The 19,305-nt window shown below is 37.1% G+C and overlaps 1 protein-coding gene across 4 annotated transcripts in view; it reads left to right on the plus strand.

The window, feature by feature from the left end:
• Positions 1–18,934, plus strand: part of ZNHIT6 (zinc finger HIT-type containing 6) — a 71,819-nt gene extending 52,885 nt beyond the window's left edge. For 3 of the 4 annotated variants that reach the window (XM_040232416.1, XM_040232418.1, XM_040232417.1), the window contains 2 exons: positions 13,275–13,399; positions 17,318–18,934. In XM_040232416.1, the coding sequence (XP_040088350.1) occupies positions 13,275–13,399; positions 17,318–17,358 (166 nt within the window). In that variant the 3' untranslated portion in view covers positions 17,359–18,934. The remainder of the gene's footprint in view (positions 1–13,274; positions 13,400–17,317) is intronic. The other variant, XM_040232419.1, reaches the window with a different exon arrangement.
• The last annotated feature ends 371 nt before the right edge of the window (positions 18,935–19,305 follow it).

Consider the following 19,305-nt stretch of genomic DNA (forward strand, 5'->3'; position numbering starts at 1 on the left):
TAAAGGAAAGTACATTCAGAGAACATCTAAGTAAGAATATTATAGGTTATAAAATGCAGACTTCTAATTTAAGATAAGGAGGATTTTATTATTTCCTGAAAAGTGCTTAGAAGGTTGAAACATATTTTTCTTGTGGCTTTCTGATTTTAAATATATCATATGATTTATAGCACTCCAGTAACTTCAGAGTAGTCTTTTGACCAGATACTTGGTATTGGTGATTTCCACTGGTTGTGTTTTTCATTCTTGGAGGGTTTATCACAATTGTCCTATTAAATAACTAATCAGCTAGAGCAATCTTAAATTTTCCCATGCTTTAGCTTTACTTTATTCAACTTCTATGTTTAGATTTAGGTGATCATAGAATATGTATCTCACCCTAAGGAATTTGTTGCTCTTTAGGCGTTTTCTTTCCAAAATACACAGGATTGAATTTGTATCTTCTTATAAAAGTAAGTGGGCTTCCCTTGTAGCTCAGTTGGTAAAGAATCCACCTAACCTGAGTTCCACCCCTGGGTTGGGAACATCCCCTGGAGAAGGAAAAGGCTACCCACTCCAGTATTCTGGCCTGGAGAATTTCATGGGCTGTATAGTCCATAGGGTGGCAAAGAGTCAGACACGACTGAGCGACTTTCACTCACTCACTATAAATGTAAGTATGTCTGCTTAAGTAAATCCATTCACTCATCCAGCAGACACTTAGTGAGTACCCACTGTGGTCCAGGTGTTATAGACATGAGACTGATAGCAGCAAGGAAAACCATTCTTGATTCTGTGGAGCTCATGTTCCCAGTGGAGGAGAATTCATGTAAGATACTCTCTTGCACATCATTTCTCACCATGTTTCTGTTTTCAGAGAGTAAATGAGTGTTTTGAAGCAGAAAAGGCTATGACAGTAATACCAGGCAGCATCAGAGGCAGCCATTATATTGCTGCTAACTTGTTGACAAAATAAGTTAGAATACTCCCAGGTTTGATGTTGTTCATTCAGTTGTAATTTTTCAAATCTATTAAATTTTAGACCTGTATTTTACTATTTACTTCCCATAAAGAATCATTTATTTTCCATAAAGAAATTCAGATGCATTTTCTATTGTTTTATGTTTACTTTGTTGCTGCTTTGATGTTCATATAAGATCCTGATTTTGATAACAATGTGGTTTAAGCTGTTGTGGGATGAATTCTTTTCAGATTTACTCAAAAGCCATTAATTAAGCACATTTACTCTCCTTGGCCTATAAATTACAAAAATTGGGGTTTATATAAGACTGAGTAGGGTACAGTTTTGTTTTAATGAAGAAAATAGACATGAAGCAAAGTTGACTGGGGTGCCTGGTGTGGATCTGTCTTCTGAGAGATGGAGATAAGGTCTGGAGAGGGTTAAGGCACATTGAGTTTCAAGTAGAAGTGTCATCATTTTCTCAGTCATTACTTTCAAAAAAAATGGCCTTTCTGTATTAATCCCTTATTACTAAGCTCCCTATTTCTATATCCTTTGAGCCTCAAAAGCTTCTGATAGATTCCTGCATTCCTGTCTTATATTTATCTCAATGAAACATCCCATATGGTGATAAACTCCCTTTTGAAAACAGTGGCTGCCATATGCATCTTCATTTTTATAGTCCTGACAGTGCTGAGTCAGTGACTTTCGCATAGAAGGAATTCAGTTTGAACTCTTTTAATAAGTAATGTGGTGGTGGTTTAGTTCCTAAGTCATGTCTGACTCTTGTGACTCCAGGAACTGTAGCCCGCCAGACCCCTCTGTCCATGGGATTCTCCAGGCAAGAATACTGGAATGGGTTGCCATTTCCTTCTCCAGGGATCTTCCCAACCCAGGAATCGAACCTAGGTCTCCTGCATTGCAGGCAGATTCTTTACCAACTGAGCCACAAGGGAAGACCCAGTAGGTAGTATACTAATTCATTTAAATATATGTGTGCCTGCTATGTGCTAGGCGTTGATACCACTTTAAAGCAGGGTTCGGACAGCTTTTTTGCGAGTGGCCAGACAGTACAGTTGCAGTTGTCAAGCTGCCACAGTAGTACATAAACAGCTGTAGACAGTACATAAATTACTGTCTGGGTATGACTATAAGACCTTATTTACAAAAACAGACGATGGACAGAATTTAGCCTGCTGACTGTGTTTGCCAATTCCTGCGTGCTTCAATTCTCAGTTCTCTAAAATGAGAGAGATAGATTATTAAAACAACTGCCAAGTATAATGTAAAGTTTCTTCAGAAAAAGCACTTGTTCAGAGAACAGGCTTTTTGATATGTAACCTTGACCTGAAGTATCAATAGGTTAAGATTGATCAAGTCTTTATTTTTCATTTATTCAGTTAATATTCATTGAGTCCCTTCCATATGCCAGCACAGTGCTAAGCCTTAGGAACACATAGACATCTAAAAGACTAGCCCTCAAGATGCTCACAGTTAAGGAATGGAGATAGGTATGTGGTAAATGTTATAATAGATATGTATTTAATAATACGGCATAGCAGAAAACATGGGCATCTTAGCATGTCAGTTTTTTTTTTAATTATTTATTTTTTATTTTACTTTACAATTCTGTATTGGTTTTGCCATACATTGATGGGTGCACAGACCAGTTGTCTTCACTCTACTTGCAAAAATCGGCATATAGAGCCAGGAGTTGAGACTTTAAACCCAGACCAAATTAAAATATTGTCTAAGCTTTGATTTCATGAATGTCACAGAAGACGTTATTACACTTTTGTGGGGACTACCTATTGTACTTGCACAGATTCTATTAGTTGTTTCCTACTGTGCTGGTTGCTGGTTGTAGTTAATAATTTCGGAACACTTTTTTCTTTTTTTCAAGCAAAAAAGCAACCAGCAAAAGAATGACCTATTTCTCTTGGATGATTTTATTTCCATGCTGAGAGGATGTTTTTTAAATAAAAAAAAACTAAAGTTACTTTACTTTCTTTGGATCTGTAACTTGAAATATTTAAAAATCATTTACTGTGAAGTTAAGAGATAAGATACTTTTTCCTATGCCCTTTTAGAGAAATTGGTTTTGCCTCCATAAAGGCCTCAAGTGAGACCCTCCTTTCTTCTTTTGGATTTTCACTAACACCCACCCACCAGTAAGCAAAGACCCCCTCCCACCCACTTCTACCTTAAAGCAGAGTGACCCCCCAGCTCAGGTTACTTGCTCAGATTCTGACTTCCTAGACTCTGAATTCTGCCTGCAAGGCACCACCTCTCAGACTTTGTCGATTCTGAGAGCCTGGTCTCCTGCCTGTGTCACCTCCTCCAGGTCTCTCCTTGCTTTTCACCTCGCCCAGACACCTACTGGAGAAGGCAATGACACCCCACTCCAGCACTCTTGCCTGGAAAATCCATGGACGGAGGAGCCTGGTAGGCTGCAGTCCATGGGGTCGCTAAGAGTTAGACATGACTGAGCAACTTCACTTTCACTTTTCACTTTCATGCATTGGATAAGGAAATGGCAACCCACTCCAGTGTTCTTGCCTGGAGAATCCCAGGGACGGGGAAGCCTGGTGGGCTGCCGTCTATGGGGTCACACAGAGTCGGAAACGACTGAAGCGACTTAGCAGCAGCAGCAGACACGTACTGGCTGATTTTACTCCCTTAGCATAAGCATCTCTCCAGCTGATTATTTAACCTGTGTTTCTTTTCTCAGAACGTTGCTTCTCAGATTTCGGTGTCCATCATAATTATCTAGGACAGATGAAAATGTTGATTTTCAGCCCGCCTTCAGAGTTTTGGGCTTAGTCAATCTTACACAGAACCTGCATTTTTTAATCTCTGGCCCCTAAGGGACCCTGACAGAAGTTATCCCTGGAACCACATTTAGAAACTCTGCCCAGAATGGTAAACTCCTTGAGGACATTTTTAAATCCCATACAACTATCTAATGTATTTTCTGTATAAAAAGTATTTGGTAGATGTTTATGCAGTTGAGTTGTGAAGTTGTATGTAGAAATGTGTAACATTAGGATCCAACCAGTCCATTCTAAAGGAGCTCAGTCCTGGGTGTTCTTTGAAAGGAATGATGCTAAAGCTGAAACTCCAGTACTTTGGCCACCTCATGCGAAGAGTTGACTCATTGGAAAAGACTCTGATGCTTGGAGGGACTGGGGGCAGGAGGAGAAAGGGACGACAGAGGATGAGATGGCTGGATGGCATCGCCGACTCGTTGTACATCAGTTTGAGTGAACTCCGGGAGTTGGTGATGGACAGGGAGGCCTGCAGTGCTGCAGTTCATGGGGTCGCAAAGAGTCAGACACGAGTGAACAACTGAACTGAACTGAGGATGAATTTTTGAAGTCAAATTTTCTACATCTTTAAAGATAGGGTCTGTACCCTTTGCCTAATCAAACTAGTAGTAAGAAACTAAATCTTATTTCAGGCTTACAGAGAATGATTGAAAAGTATACTCTGAAGATATTCTAAATAAAAAATTTATAATATACATGTTAAAAGGATTTTTAAAAAAATCCTGCCATTAAGGAACTGAAGACGTTTGAATTTAAGATTATTTTGATAATAATGGTATAGAATTAAATTATATCAGAGAACATTAAAGGAATTCCAGGATTTCTAAGAACGGCATTAACTACTTTCAGATGCCTTGTCTTATGTAAATAGCCAGAGACCGGTTTTGCCTTTTAGTTAGATCCTTTGAAAATAACTGTGATGAAGGAAGGTTTAGTGACTAACAGCAGTGTGCTCTCTAGATGAGATTACTTAAACTTCCTTTTGTTTCCCTTTTGGAATTTAATTCTAGTAATGAATTCTGCAGAGATAAATGGGGGGAAATCACTTAATCTAAGAATCTGTTGTAAAAAACCTTGCAGGTTAGTAGAAGATGCCATCATCAGCACTCACTCATCTCATTAAGAGATGCATTCCTAGTAAAATTGTACTTAAAATGTTTGTAATATGTTTTTGTTTTGATCAGTTTTGTACTACTAATACTTAAAATTATTCTATCCAGAAGAAATTTTAACATTTAAAGCCTTAAGGTCATAGATAATAAAATGAAATTTTTACGTAACATACACATTTTTGTTATAGGGAAGTATAACTGGGTGATAAGTAAAGGGTTTTCAAGCATGAATGTATTTAGGATAAAATTCTGTGGAAAACTGAAATGGAAAGACAATCAAGGAGAAAGGGAAACCATATAAGATTTCTAACTATTAAGGAAGAACTTGTTCAAACAGTTTTTAAGTTGGTGATACTGGTACCATTCCCATTTTATTTAAATTCCAGCGAATATACTTAAGAGTGATATAACATTTTCATTTTAAATTATCAGTATTTGCACTGCACTACAAATTATGTTCTTTATAATCTGTTTAAACTTGTGAATAAAGATTTTTAAATGAAATTTTAGATGTCTATTTTAAAATGTACAAAAGTATGTTTGTTTTCTAAAATTACTTTAGGTTATGATAAGCAGAAAAATGTGAAGAACGTGCATCAGTTTTCCCAAATGGAGACATACACAAATGTTTGCTGCAAGGGTATTTAAAATCAGAGTTAATCTAAAGGCTGCTGGATGTCTTTATGGAACATATAAGTATTAATGACACCCTTTTATTGAGTGCCTCCTACTGTTTTTTAAGTACTTTGTTAAGCATTTTATAGACATTACAGTTATGTTACACAGTATATACCTTGGGCTTCCCTGGTGGCTCAGTGGTAAAGAATCCTCCTGCACTGCAGGAAATGACGGTTTAATCCCTGGGTCCAGAAGTTCTCCTGGAGAAGGAAATGTCAACCCATTCCAGTTTTCTTGCCTGGGAAATCTCATGGACAGAGGAGCCTGGTGGGCTACAGTCCATGGGGTCAAAGAATCAGATACGACTTACCAACTAAACAACAACATACGTACATTATACATCATAAATATGTTTTATTACCCAGAAAGCCCTGACTGCAAATTTGTAACCACTAACTAGTGAAACCTAGGTCCAAACATAGGCACACCTGCTTCCAAAGCCTTGGTATGGTCTTTTCGATATAACACATGGCTCTCAGCACCATAAATGATCAGAGTACACGTTCTTGGAAGATGTAGAACTCAACCCCAGTTCTTTGTTATCCATTGCTGGGATTATTGATTATTTTCCAAAGTGAGAATCATGAGCAGGATGAGTACGTGCTCCAAATGGTCTTAACCGTTGGCCACATTTTGGATCTAGACTCTAGAAGAGAGGAAGCAAGGGATCATTTCAGAACTAGAAAATGTTAGAATCAACGTGAAGAATGTCTGCACACATAAGGAAAATATGTAGCACAGGTTGCTAAATATTTTCATCATCTCACAACATATCCAGTGATGAAATGGGTTTCATGTGTGGCATTCTGCTTGAGGCAGTTTTGTGATAAGAATTGTAAACATAGCTTTAGAGAAGTTTACTCTTATTTAGCTCCAGGGAAGCTGAAACTCAGCTGGATGGATGAGTGGTTGAAGTTTCAGCTGCTGTGAACTTGTAAATATTAATTTGAGAGACTGTACAGAAAAGTAGATCCAAATGATATGACAAAGTCTTAACAGATGATAAGCCTACAGTTTCCATAGTAATGATCTCATTTCAACTATATACTATTTTGATTATTGATTAAGAGGATTATGTAAAACATAAAAAGTTTTCTCTAAAAACTTGGAAAATAAATTTTAAGTCTCGGCTTGATGTTAATCCACTAATTTTATCCATTCTAGTTACGTTACATGGTAACTCGTGCCAAATTTTATATACTCTGCAGAGAGAATAACGACATATTGAAATTTCTAGGTGATTCATTTTAGCCAAAGTACCTCATCTCCTTTTCAACTAGACTTCTCACTGAAATTCATAAGTACCAAAACTGAATTCTGCGTGTGTTCCCATATTCTCTATTAATACCTTGTACATGTGATTTCTTCCTAGAAAGCCTTCATCTTTTCATATCTAGTGAATACCTAATAGTTAACCATTGTATTCCCAGTTCTTGAAACAGCAGCTGGTACGTGGTAGACCTTAGTAAGTATGTGTTGAGTGAGGAATAACCAAACAGGCAAATAATTCTATGGTGTAGTTAATTCATGAACTGCTTAACATTTAAGCAAGTTATTTGGAGGAACATGATCATATTTTCCAAAGTGATACTTCCTAATGAAGATTGAAGGTGTATAAGACTCTTGCATTTAGTCTAGCACCAGAAGAAGGATATGCTTTGTTAACAGGAGAAAGACTACTTAAAATCCCCTGTATTAATTAGGAGAAAATCCATGCAGGGGGAAGGATTTTTAAGAAACCAGTTAAGGAGGGAAGGAGCTCGAGTTAGCAAATGAAGTGCCTAGATACTACAGGCACCTCTGCAACCTGAAAGAACATGTGGAGGTGAATAAGGGATAAGAGAGAAGGTTTATTGAGTATCTACTTGGGTTTAGATTTCTATCATGACACGTGTCCCAATGAAATGTGATAGCTTGTTTCTTTAACTGGCACTTCCAGTAAACTGTAGCTTTTATTTCTGTGAACTTCCATTACCTAGGAGACTATCTTTATCTTAGTGTTAGTCACTCAGTCATATCTGACTCTGTGACCCTAGTGGACTGTAGCCCTCGAGGTTCCTCTGTCCATGGGATTTCCCAGGCAAGAATACTGGAGTGGGTTGCCATTTCCTTCTCCAGGGGATCTCCCCAGCCAAGGGTTTGAACCTGTGTCTCCTGCATTGCAGGCGAATTCTTTACTATCTGAGCCACCTTACATGGTAGATACTAAATAAATTTTTGAGGAATTGATTGATGAATGAATGCTAGGGACTGTTTACAACATTTTCATGTGCGTTAATTCTAATGAAGCATGTATTGTATCTCTACAAGATAGGGATTGTGGACTCTGAGGAATTGAGTTACCCAAAGAAACCAAATTACAGTTACAAAGCCAGGATTTGGACTCAGGTCTTTTTGTCTACAGAATTTATGCTTTTTTCTACTAACTTGTCCATCATTTAAATGATGAACATAATTCCTGAAAAGTATGTTATTTCCTTGCTAAAGGTGCAAAATTACCTTTGAAGTGCAAAGTCTTATTACTGATACTAGTTTGGCAAGTTACATTTTAGAAACATTTTCACCTATTAGATTTAATCTTTACAAGCTAGCTGATGAGCTAGATAGCTTTTACAAGCTAGATAACTTCCATCATTATACTGATGAGGAAAACTGAATACTCTTGAGAAATCAGAGCATGTAAGGACCTGTGATAAGATTGGAACCCAAGCCTTCTGGATTTACAAGTAATTGAGCTTACTACTAATGGCATCTAGAATAAGAGTCTTGTAAAGCCCTCTTTAAAGAATGTTTTAAATTGTGTAGTTGGTCAGTTTATTTCACTACATTCCATAGCTTTCATGTCATCAATAGACTGGGATCATCTACCTGTGTGTTTCTGAGCTGTAGAGCTTTATGAACGGAGGCAGGTGTCTGCACTGCCCCCACTCATGACCAGTGCTCCATGCCAAGCATGTGGAGTCTTCATTTACACGTTTACATAAATTACATAAAAGTCCCAAAACGAGGTGCAGCAAACTACTGGTTCAACTACTGTTATATTTTTAATATGAAAACTAAATGAAATTAGGTAAGAAGAAAATTTGACTTTGGCAAAACCTGTTTCTAATGTAACATGGACAGTTTGAGTTGCAAAAATTGTCACACGGGAGTATCATTTGGAGAAATTTTAACTAATGCCATTTTCTTTTAAACAGAAGAGTTTTTAAAAAAAAAAAAAAACTGTCTGACCCCTATATTTAGTTTGGTTTTACATGTGTTAATTAGAATTTTATGTATCCTTTTTTTCCCCTATTCTGGGTCTTCATTACGAATCTGGTTTCTTTCTTCCTTTTCATTTGGATTTTAAAAACTAGTTTGTTCACTTAATCTGTTCTCTTTCTGCTCTATTGAAATAAGTTTAGTACTTATTTTAAAGGAATTTGATAAGTATGAATCTAAAACATTTAGTTTATAATTGATTAACTTTACTGAATTCAGTTTATACCAAGATAAGTCATACTTGAAAAAAATTTGCCTATAAGATAACAATAAACTGATTTATGTTAAGGCTGTCTTTCTAAACAGCAAGAGATTCAACTGTGTACAGTTTGCACTTTTAACCTAGAAACCTAAATTAAGAAATAACACACAGCTATGAAGAATATAGGTTAAGTGCTGCCTTTTGTAGATAAATGTCAAAAAACTTGCACAGTTTTAGAGCTGAAGGGGAGCTTGGTGATTACCTCACCCAATGACCTTATTTTGTGGTGGAAAAGTTCTGTGGCCTTGGGATTGCTATTAAACTGTTAAATTTGGAGAATATTCAATTTTAGTTCACCTGTTTTTTAAGGGGGTGAAAGGGAAGGTGATCTAAGGGTTGTCACTAGTTAGATAGGAAATAGAGTGGTTTGTGACTCTTCTTTTTTTTTAAATCTCTGTCTCCTTTTGAGTTATGGGAAGTTTAAAAAATCCTAATTTGCTAATAAAGTCCGGAGAAGGAAGTTCAAGAACTTGGCCAGTTTCTTTGAAAGTTAGTGACAGAGCTAAGCTTAAAAGCATACCCTTGAATATCAGTCCCCTTTTACCTATATGATGTCAATCACTGTAATACCTGTCTAGCCTCCTGAGCTGTGCTGCCCTTGCAATGCCCCAGTGAAGGTGCCTAGAGCTGGGTCGGCTAGTGAGCCTGTGAGAGTAATAAGCAAGTGAAATAACAAGAGGAAATGTCTAAGAGAGTCCCTAAGGGAAAAAGAAAAGACAAATGTTGGTATGTTAATTCTTTCAAACCCAAGTAGTTTGTCTTGTGGTAGTAGAACCCCTTTACTAATGGGAACACCAGAGTTCTTGAAAATTTTTTTAAAAAGATGAAGCTTTCACTTAAGATTCAGTGACTTAATGGTTTGCAAAGGAGCTGACTCCTAAAGGTTTTGGGCAGTGCCAAGCTAGACTCTACAGCTTGCCTTGAGATAATGGAAACAGAAGCTTTCAAAGTAGTTACAGCCTCTTGGAAGTAAATGTAATACCAAACAGTGGTTTGAAAGTTGTGAGGAAGGCTGTGAGGCTACATTTTAGAATGCAGAACGCATAAAAAAGTGTTTCAGTGCTACATAAGTGCCATTCTTCATTATTGAAAATGTTGACTGACTATTGTGAACTAAAGTTTCTGTAAGAATGCATTGTTATTTTAGGTAAATACAACTGTAAAATTGTGTTCACAGATTAAGTAAATGAGTTAACAATTTCTGTGTTTTATCATTTAGCCCTTGTAATAACTCTCTGAAGTGATACAGTTATTATCTCCACTTTCGATCATGGAATAGGAATTAGAGAAGTAACTTGTCAAGAATCACAGACCAGTAAGAGATGGAGCCAGGACTTTGAGTGTTAGACTTCAAACCCAAGCAACCAGCCAAAGTTACTTCCTCCTTTAACTAAATGCCAGGTCCACAAAACATTACCACATTTATGTTTAATAGCCTTTCTTTATAAAACAGTTTATATAATTTACTTCCTAATTACTGGCAAATATTAATGGTAGACTAAGAGTAACCACTAGTAAGAAAAATCAAAGAAATTCAGAATTTCAGTGAAGTCTGACCTCTTTTAAGTGACAGACTGGAAGACAGGTCTACAAGCTGACTGACACTCAATAACAATATTGCTATGATAAGTTTGCAACATCTTTTAGTAAACAGTAAAATTCAGTGATTCTCATTAAAACCACACAACTGACCAGGTTTATTTTAATTGTTTCACTTTGGAAATCTAGAGAAGCTTAACGAAGATTTAATATTTTACAAAAAAAATACCTACAACATTAGATATAACTAAAAATTATTTACCAAAAATAATTAAATATGTAGAAAACATTCCCTTATTTGGAAAATGTCTCTTAATAGAAGCCTTATGATTCAGTTAAAATGTACAGAAGATAAGTTACCACAAGTGTTTGTAGGATGCCACTTGAAAACTTCCTATTTGAAAGTTCAAGTCTTACTTTCTCCTAAGAAAAATTGAGTTACATCCATTTTATATTTTACTTTATAAAAGTTAATTGTATATGTCTGTATCTAATTCAATCTCTCTTTTTTGTATAATCACTGTTAACTTCAAAAAAAATACTGCTTGTTTCAAATGGAAATAATGTGTAAAAGATGTGAAACATTTATTCCTTGAAGGCTGGAACCACTTTTAAAATATCATAAACACGTCTGTATTATATTACACAGGGAAAAGAATGTACGCGTTCTGTGGCCTATGGGCACAAGGGTGACTAGTTTAGGAAAACTGATGTTTTGCATTTCAAGTTTCTTTTCAACATATAAAATATTCTATGATTCTAAAGTGAAGAATTTAATTGTGGTCATGCAAACATAAGTAAAGTTTTGGTTTTACAGTTGTTTTCTCACTTGTCACTCATTTCTTAAAAAGAAATCAGTTTTTGTAGTGGGCTCAGCTTTGCATTTTGTGAAGAAATTCTGTTTTCCCTCATTGAAAAACTAGTGCATGGGACAGAGCGTACAGAGGAATCGCTATTCCAAGAGTGTAGTGTGCTGCCTGTCTCAGCTGCAAAGTGTGGTGCAAACAGTTTGTTGCTAATTAAGAAATACCAAAATTTGAATGTTTTACTCTTAAAATTACAGCAGATTCAAATGTATCTCAATGGCACCCTCACTCTTGATCACTGGTATTTCAGTGTACTTTCTTGAGTGGAAGGAAGGAGGATGGTGTTCCAGCTGTCAGGCCTGGTATCTCTTGGTATATGTGCTTTGCATGTGAGTATCATCTGTCATCTGTGGAGATAAGAGAAAAAAGTTGGAGAACTTCTGCACTACACTGGTGGAAGTTCTGAGGTTTTTCCTGTTTGTCATGACATGATAGTCACATGCCAGCACATTCTCTTAAACAGCTCCTAATGAGCTAGCTGAAATTCACCCTTCCTCCTACCTCAGAGAGCAAGCAAGGAAGAATGCTAGGGGCATATATCTTTAATCAACTGAAAAAAAAATTGTTTTTAAATAATGACTTGAGAATTTCATACTTTAAGGAATAGATAGTGAAGTCGCTCAGTCTTGTCCAACTCTTAGTGACCCCATGGACTGCAGCCTACCAGGCTCCTCCATCCATGAGATTTTCCAGGCAAGAATACTGGAGTGGGTTGCCATTCCTTCTCCAGGGGATCTTCCTGACCCCGGGATCGAACCTGGGTCTCCCACATTTTAGGCAGACGCTTTACTGTCTTTAAGGAATATTAACATCTAATTTCCTGTGACACATTTACTGGCTTATGTCATAGTGAAAATGTGTCTGACTCTGCGATCCCATGGACTATACAATCCATGGAATTCTCCAGGCCAGAATACTGGAGTGGGTAGCCTTTCTCTTCTCTAGGGGATCTTCCCAACCCAGGAATTGAACCCACGTCTCCCACATTGCAGGCAGATTCTTTACCAGCTGAGCCACAAGAGAAGCCTAAGAAAACTGGAGTGGGTAGCCTATCCCTTCTCCAGCGGCTCTTCGCAACCCAGGAATTGAACTGGGTTCTCCTGTATCACAGGCAGATTCTTTATCAACTGAGCTATCAGGAAAGCCCAAAAAGCGCAAGTCACTCAGTCGTGTCCAACTCTTTATAGATAAACTCCATATTTCTTATATTTTGTGCTTTTACCTCATTCATAAACTCAAACCTGTTTTTTTTTTTTAATTTCAAAATAAAGCCAGATTTAATTATATGGTAATATAAATTTTGGAAAATATAATTTAGAATTAAATTTTTACAGAGTATTTTATAGCCAGTTATTTTACTGCCATATATTACTATAAACTATCAGGGCTAGTTGTTTGGTTATCTTTTAAGGCTCAAACTAAATATATTTGAGGAATTTGAGTTTTTAGCTAGTCAGTTATTGTATCCAAGAAAAATTCATGACACATCAAATATAGATATTATATAAAAAGCCTTTATCCCTTAAGATGAAAATGAATAACTTATTCTAGAGCTTTCCTAATATCAAATTATTTGATATGCTTTTGATTTACTTTGGGAATCCCATAATAATAGCTCTTTTACCCAATTTTCTTAGTGGTGGTAAACTTACTATATTATAAGGAAATAGCTATTGAATTATTGTCATCTCCATGTAAAATTTTTTAATATAAGGAACTCATATTTTATTTATGAATAACTTCAAATAAAAGGGTATTTTTGTTTTTATTTTGCTTTTTTTCTAAAAGATATTATGAGCTGGATCCTGACAAAAGTCTCCTTGACAATTTGAGGGGCAAAGTGATCATTGAGTACCCAACATTACATGTAGTATTAAAAGAATACAGTAATGACATGAAAGTTCTTCACCAAGGTGAGTGTAAATTTCTTCCTGGTAACTTTTAAATAACTGGTGAAATTGAAACAGTTACATGATTGTCTTTATATATTTTTTCACTGTATTTACACACTTAACTGAATTTCCTCTATAACTACAGATAATGCTATAAAGAAAAATATGATTGAGCTGTTGCTTCTGTCCTGTTTGAGAGCTTGTAAGCTTTTATCAACTTAAAATGAATGAATCATTGAATGTCTGCCTCTAAAAAGATGTCCTTTGCCTCTTTGGAATTTTTTGTATTTTGTCTTTTTCTAAGGTAATAATCTTTTAAGTAACAGTCTGTCTAAGATCAGATAAATTTATTCCCTAGTTAAAACTCCTTAGAGATTCCTAAAATGAGAGATCACAAAACATTTTTAGTATTCTATACTTTTCCCTCTTTGATGAGTAGTGAAGTTGGGAGGAAGTACCTAAACTGGAAATGGTATGTGTAAAATGTTCGTATATAAGGTGACTTACCCGTATTTGCAATTACTGTTGAAACTAATTATGTAGCTGAATGTAATCTAAAAGATGAATAAAATTTAAAAATTACTTCTAAAAAGAAAAAGAAGTTACTTACCTTAACTCAGAACCACTAGATAGCACTTTCAGCTGAGAATTATAGGTACAGGCCGAGTCTCATTGTAACTCCAGAGAAACATAAAATCCTTGGATTAGAAATATATGGTTCGGGTTTTATTGTTATACCAGCATTATAGACTCTTAATAGGCAATTTCCTTTGTTGTAAGGTCTTCTCTGTATATGTGGATGGTAGCTTTTTTTCTCTGTGAAAGTTAATAGAAAAAATTTTTTTAAACTAGCCAGACTTTGTTAGTGCCACAATTTGAAGCCAAATTTTTAATTGGCAAACAGAAGTTTCTAATAATCAATTAGCTCTCTAAATCTTTAGGTTAATTCTTGACTTTATGTTTTGGTGGTTTTTTAAAATAATTTGAGAACATCCATTTTTATTTTTTCAAATTAAATTAGAAATTTCAGTACTAAATGGCCAGTTTCACTTTTTTTTTTTAAACTGTGTTATACCCTTCTTCTTCCTTAATATAATTCACATAGCTCTCTCTCTAAATGTTGGTTTCAGGGAAAGTGGTTTAGCAATATGGGTTACCAGCCAGAGCAAACATTGTCTGTGTAAATAAACACAGCACACGCAGCTCCTCTTTAGGAATGCACATTGAAGTAAGGCTTCCTGTCACGAAGCAAAAAGAAAGGGCTACTTTTGTAGTGTACTTGGAACCCTATGAAGTAAAATTTGGTCTTTCTTGGTGGTGGTTCGATATTTGACTTCTTTACACGAACCTCAAGTGACTTGCGCTTTCAGTAGAGAGGCTCATTCAGAGCTGCTGTGACAGAGAACTGAAGAGGGTCTAGCAGGACTTTAAGGACCACATCAGTGTTGCCACATCATGAATGCATGGGCTCTGAAAATAATGCCAGCTTTTCCTATAGATGCATTGCTTTGTGTAAGCACCTCAAGGTGTCTTTTTCTTTGTACATTCTCACAGCACTGGATATTCTACAGGGTGGTCCCTTAGTGCGGGGGTGGGGGGGGCAGAGGGGGGCCGAAAGGGGGTGTTATATAAGAACGGGGCATTTTCTTTGGAAAGCCTTGAAATTTTTTCTCTCTCCAGAGGCAAAAAAAGTTGGATTTTGATCTCGAGTTCATAGCAAAGGTGTTTCTCTTCTAGTTTGGGGAATGTGTATTTCTGGCCTGGGATTCAGTTGTTTTCACGTTTGATGATTGTTAAAATGTTTGTTATGAGTATAGATGGCCATAGTTTATTTTTTAAAAAGTCTGCCTCTGTCTGTGGGCAATAGACAAGTTTTGTTTGCTTTTGGCTTTTTATGAAATGGGAAAGGTTAAGCAGTTAATGTAGCCCCACTGGATTGGAGGCGTAGAGTGCTGTCCCCACACCTTGTATCAGTCCAGTGGGAAGTGCTCAGAATGGTGTTTCTTGTCTCACAGGTCCTGTTTGCCAAACTTAGCTGGTAGATTTAAATGACACAGTAAAGGCATGCTACATTTCAGACTAAGGGAAAAAAAAAAAAGAATGGAGCTCCATTAAACGAAGAAAACTGGGCAACTTCAGTAAGCAGCAAAAGGAAAAGCATCCCAAACTGCAATACCAAACAGGGCAAAGCCCACTAACTTAAAACTTAGCAAAATATTTTTCTCTAATATAACTCAGAATCACAGACTACTTCTGCCTTTTTAGGTTTCTCAGGTGGCGCTGCCAGTACTGAGACTTAAGAGGAAGATCCCCTTGGAGGAGGCCATGGCAACCCACTCCAGTATTCTAGCCTGGAGAATCCCTTGGACAGAGGTGCCTAGCTGGCTATGGTCCATAGGGTCTAAAAGAGTCAGACACAACTGAAGTGGCTTAGCATGCATGCACACAACCCAAAAATGATTACTTGAATTAGTGAAAATACTAACATAGAAGTTACTTACATATCAGTCCTTTCTTATTTATTTGTTTTGACCATGACATGAGGCTTGTGGGGTTTTAGTTCCCCAACCATGGATTGAACCTGGGCCCTCAGCAGTGAAAGCACTGGGTCCTAATCACCAAACCATCAGGGAATTCCCACATCAGTCTCTTCTTGGGCCAATAAATCCTTTCTTCCTTTCTCCTGCCTCACTCCTGCTTAACCCCAACCCCCTTTCTGTTTCTGTGTGTGTGTGTGTGGCGCGGTGGGGGTGGGCAGTGGGATGGGGATGGAGTTCAGGCCGTCTTTACAGCACAGCAAGTTTACAGTGCAATAAGGTCTATAATGGTTTCAATCCTGAGAAAGCCAGAGGAGAAAACGAGTAACTTGTATTATCATGGAGAGAGACCTGAAGGACTCTGCTATGAAGGACTCTGCTAGGATCTCTTGGGTAGAACCTGTTTCAATGCCTTCCTTTTAAAATTGACCCTGTGGACACCAGTTTGGTTGCTGGTACAGTGTTACATCTAGGTACCATTGACGAACCCAAGGAACTTGGCAATTGGAATATGAAGCAAGATCCAAATTTATGGTTCTAGCATCACCTCTTATTAGCTGGGTCCTTGGCATTCATTCTGCCTCTGAGCTTTATTTTCCTTACCTACACAATGGAGATAAAGGGCTATAAGCCTCAAGCAAATAATCTGTATTTTAACCTTAACAGTTTTCAGAGTGTTTATGTGCCATTTCCTTTTAGCTTCCCTGTACAATAAAATAAAGAGAGCAGTTATTCTGGTTCCCATTTTGCAAATTGAAAAAAAAAAAACAGTCTATAAGTTGGAGTAGCTTACAGTTATATTAACTCAGTATACATGCTACACTGGGGAAATAAATATAGGAGAGAAAGGCCCAGTGTCTATCCTCGTGGAACTCTGCATTAGTGAGTAAATCATAGTTTTGCTGTAGTCAAGACAGCTCCTTTAAAGGAGCTCCATTTCTGCTCTCAGTCTCCTTTCCTGTGAAAAGAAGGAGATGGCGATTAGCTAGTCTTCTGTCAGCCCACATTCATTCAATATATACTGACCCTCAATTTTAAGTTTAAAAAAAATCCTGGAAAAATTTATTCCAACCACACTTGGCCAGCCTGAGTGATAATAGTGGTCTGTCCAGTGGTGCAAGTATCGGATCCTACCCACACTGTGAAGTGACCATTCCTGAGTCTTCCGCAGAGGCAGGAAGGATGTTACCTCACAAAATATAATTGCCACTTTCAGACATCATTTCTGTATTTATTGTGGCCAGAATTGTATATCTCAGCTGCCTGGGACATGACATGGTTTGTCTGTCCCCATGAGCAGTGCTGTTGGTATGAATCAGAGGGAGGAGAGAAGAGGGAAAAACAGAACAGGCTAAACAGAAACAGTATACACACTTGACTGTATGTTTCCTTATTTTTTCAGTGAAAAGTGAATCTACTAAGAACATTGGTGACGAAAATTGAGCACTTCTTTTGGAGGAAGAATGTGACAATACCCAGATAGTGGCAGAGGACCTTGTTGGAAGATTTGGGGGTGCTTTCTCTTGGTCATTGGAAAGTTTTGTTTCTCTGAAAAGTGATTAAACCATCTTGGAAAAAAAAAAATGTTTTAATGTATTTTCTAGCCTCCTGAATTGACTTGTAAGGCTCAGACTTTAATATGCTTTATTCTGTAGGCTGAAAACTGTTGTTAGTTTGATCCAAGGATCCACCTCACTAAAGAAGGGCCCATATGGCACACCATCTAGGCACAGGAGGACTAGTCTCTCAGATGCCCATTCTTTCCTTGGGATTTGTATGTAACTTAACCTCTTGAGACAGCCGAATGGATCTTTTATACTTGGGTGGCACCTGGTATGATGCCCTATGTAAAAGGTTGTGTAAGTACTAGGAACTGCTATTTCTTACAGTCAGTTCAGAAAAGCAGCGGCTCTGCATTGCTGTTTGAACCATCAGTGCTCACAAATCTGGCTTTCCTTGTCCACACAGTGAGCTGTGTCTTACTGTGAATTCTGTGCCTTGCACCCCATTTCAACTCTCCTCTTGACATTACCACACAGGGTGTTGTGATGAGCAGTTTTACACTGTGTTTGGAAACATCTAACAATAGCTAAAGAAGAAACACTTGGAACTCTTCAAAGTGCTTTTGGAACGTGTATGTGTATTTATGTATATACATGACTTAATTTATACCTTATGGCAGCTCTGTATACATTATGATCTCACTTATTAAAGTTTCCTATTTTTATTGGAATTTATAGTTATGAAATTGCAATATGACTATAAAAGATTATTACATCTGTATTGCATCTGTGTACCTAACGGTTAAGAAAACAAATGATAAAATTGAATATCAATGAAATTCGTTTTTAGTTTATAATTAGGAAAAGTTTTAGACCAAAAAGAAACCAGAAATATTCATTAAAAGAGGCTTGGAAAGATTAGAAATATGAAAAGATAATGAGAACATTATTATAAGCACAGAAGAAACTTGTAAAGTACAAATATATGTAACTTGGGGTAGAAATTGGAGAAGAGCATCTGAAGACAGTAATGGCCCAAAGACCTTTGATACAGAGTAGTGGTAGAAATGTGATTCATAGACAATAAGGGTTAGGCGTTCGAAAAATACATATACTTCCTAAAGCAGCTTCAGGGATCTTCTCCCCATATATAGCAAAAAATTTGTGTAGAATTATGTTTTTCACAATAATTACTGGATTGACAACTGAATGGGATTTCACAATCTTAACAGTGAGATTTATCTTCTTGAGACAGGCAAGAAAGAGAATGAATTGAATCAAACGTGTCACAGAATTGTTATTGGGAAAAGTGGGATAAAGTACACGAAAAGAACATGTGATCTGAGCATCAGGGTGGAGAGGAATTTCCTGACAGTGAAATCTGTTATGATGTAGTCTCATTTCCAAGAAAAGTGTTGAGTTCCATCCCATCTAGAATTTAAGTTAAAAAACTGGACAAAAACCAAAGGATTTATCCTGTACTTTCCCTCCCCAGGAGTGGGGGGGGACAGAAAAAACCCCACATGATCTAATGCATCTTTACCATATCTATTGTCTAGAATTCTGTTAGACTTTAAATTATGGACTATTCCTTAGGAAAGAATATAGCTGCTGCCGCTGCTGCTGCTGCTAAGTTGATTCAGTCGTGTGTGACCCCGTAGACGGCAGCCTACCAGGCTCCTCCGTCCTTGGGATTCTCCAGGCAAGAATGCTGGAGGGTTGCCATTTCCTTCTCCAATGCATGAAAGTGAAAAGTGAAAGTGAAGTCGATCAGTCGTGTCTGACTCTTCGCTACCCCATGGACTGCAGCCTACCAGGTCCAGGCAAGAGTACTGGAGTGGGTTGCCTTTGCCTTCTCCAAAGAATATAGCAGAGTTCCCTTAATATA

The sequence above is a fragment of the Oryx dammah genome, unplaced genomic scaffold, assembly GCF_014754425.2.
Source record: "Oryx dammah isolate SB20612 unplaced genomic scaffold, SCBI_Odam_1.1 HiC_scaffold_28, whole genome shotgun sequence".
Classification (NCBI taxonomy): Eukaryota; Metazoa; Chordata; class Mammalia; order Artiodactyla; family Bovidae; genus Oryx; species Oryx dammah.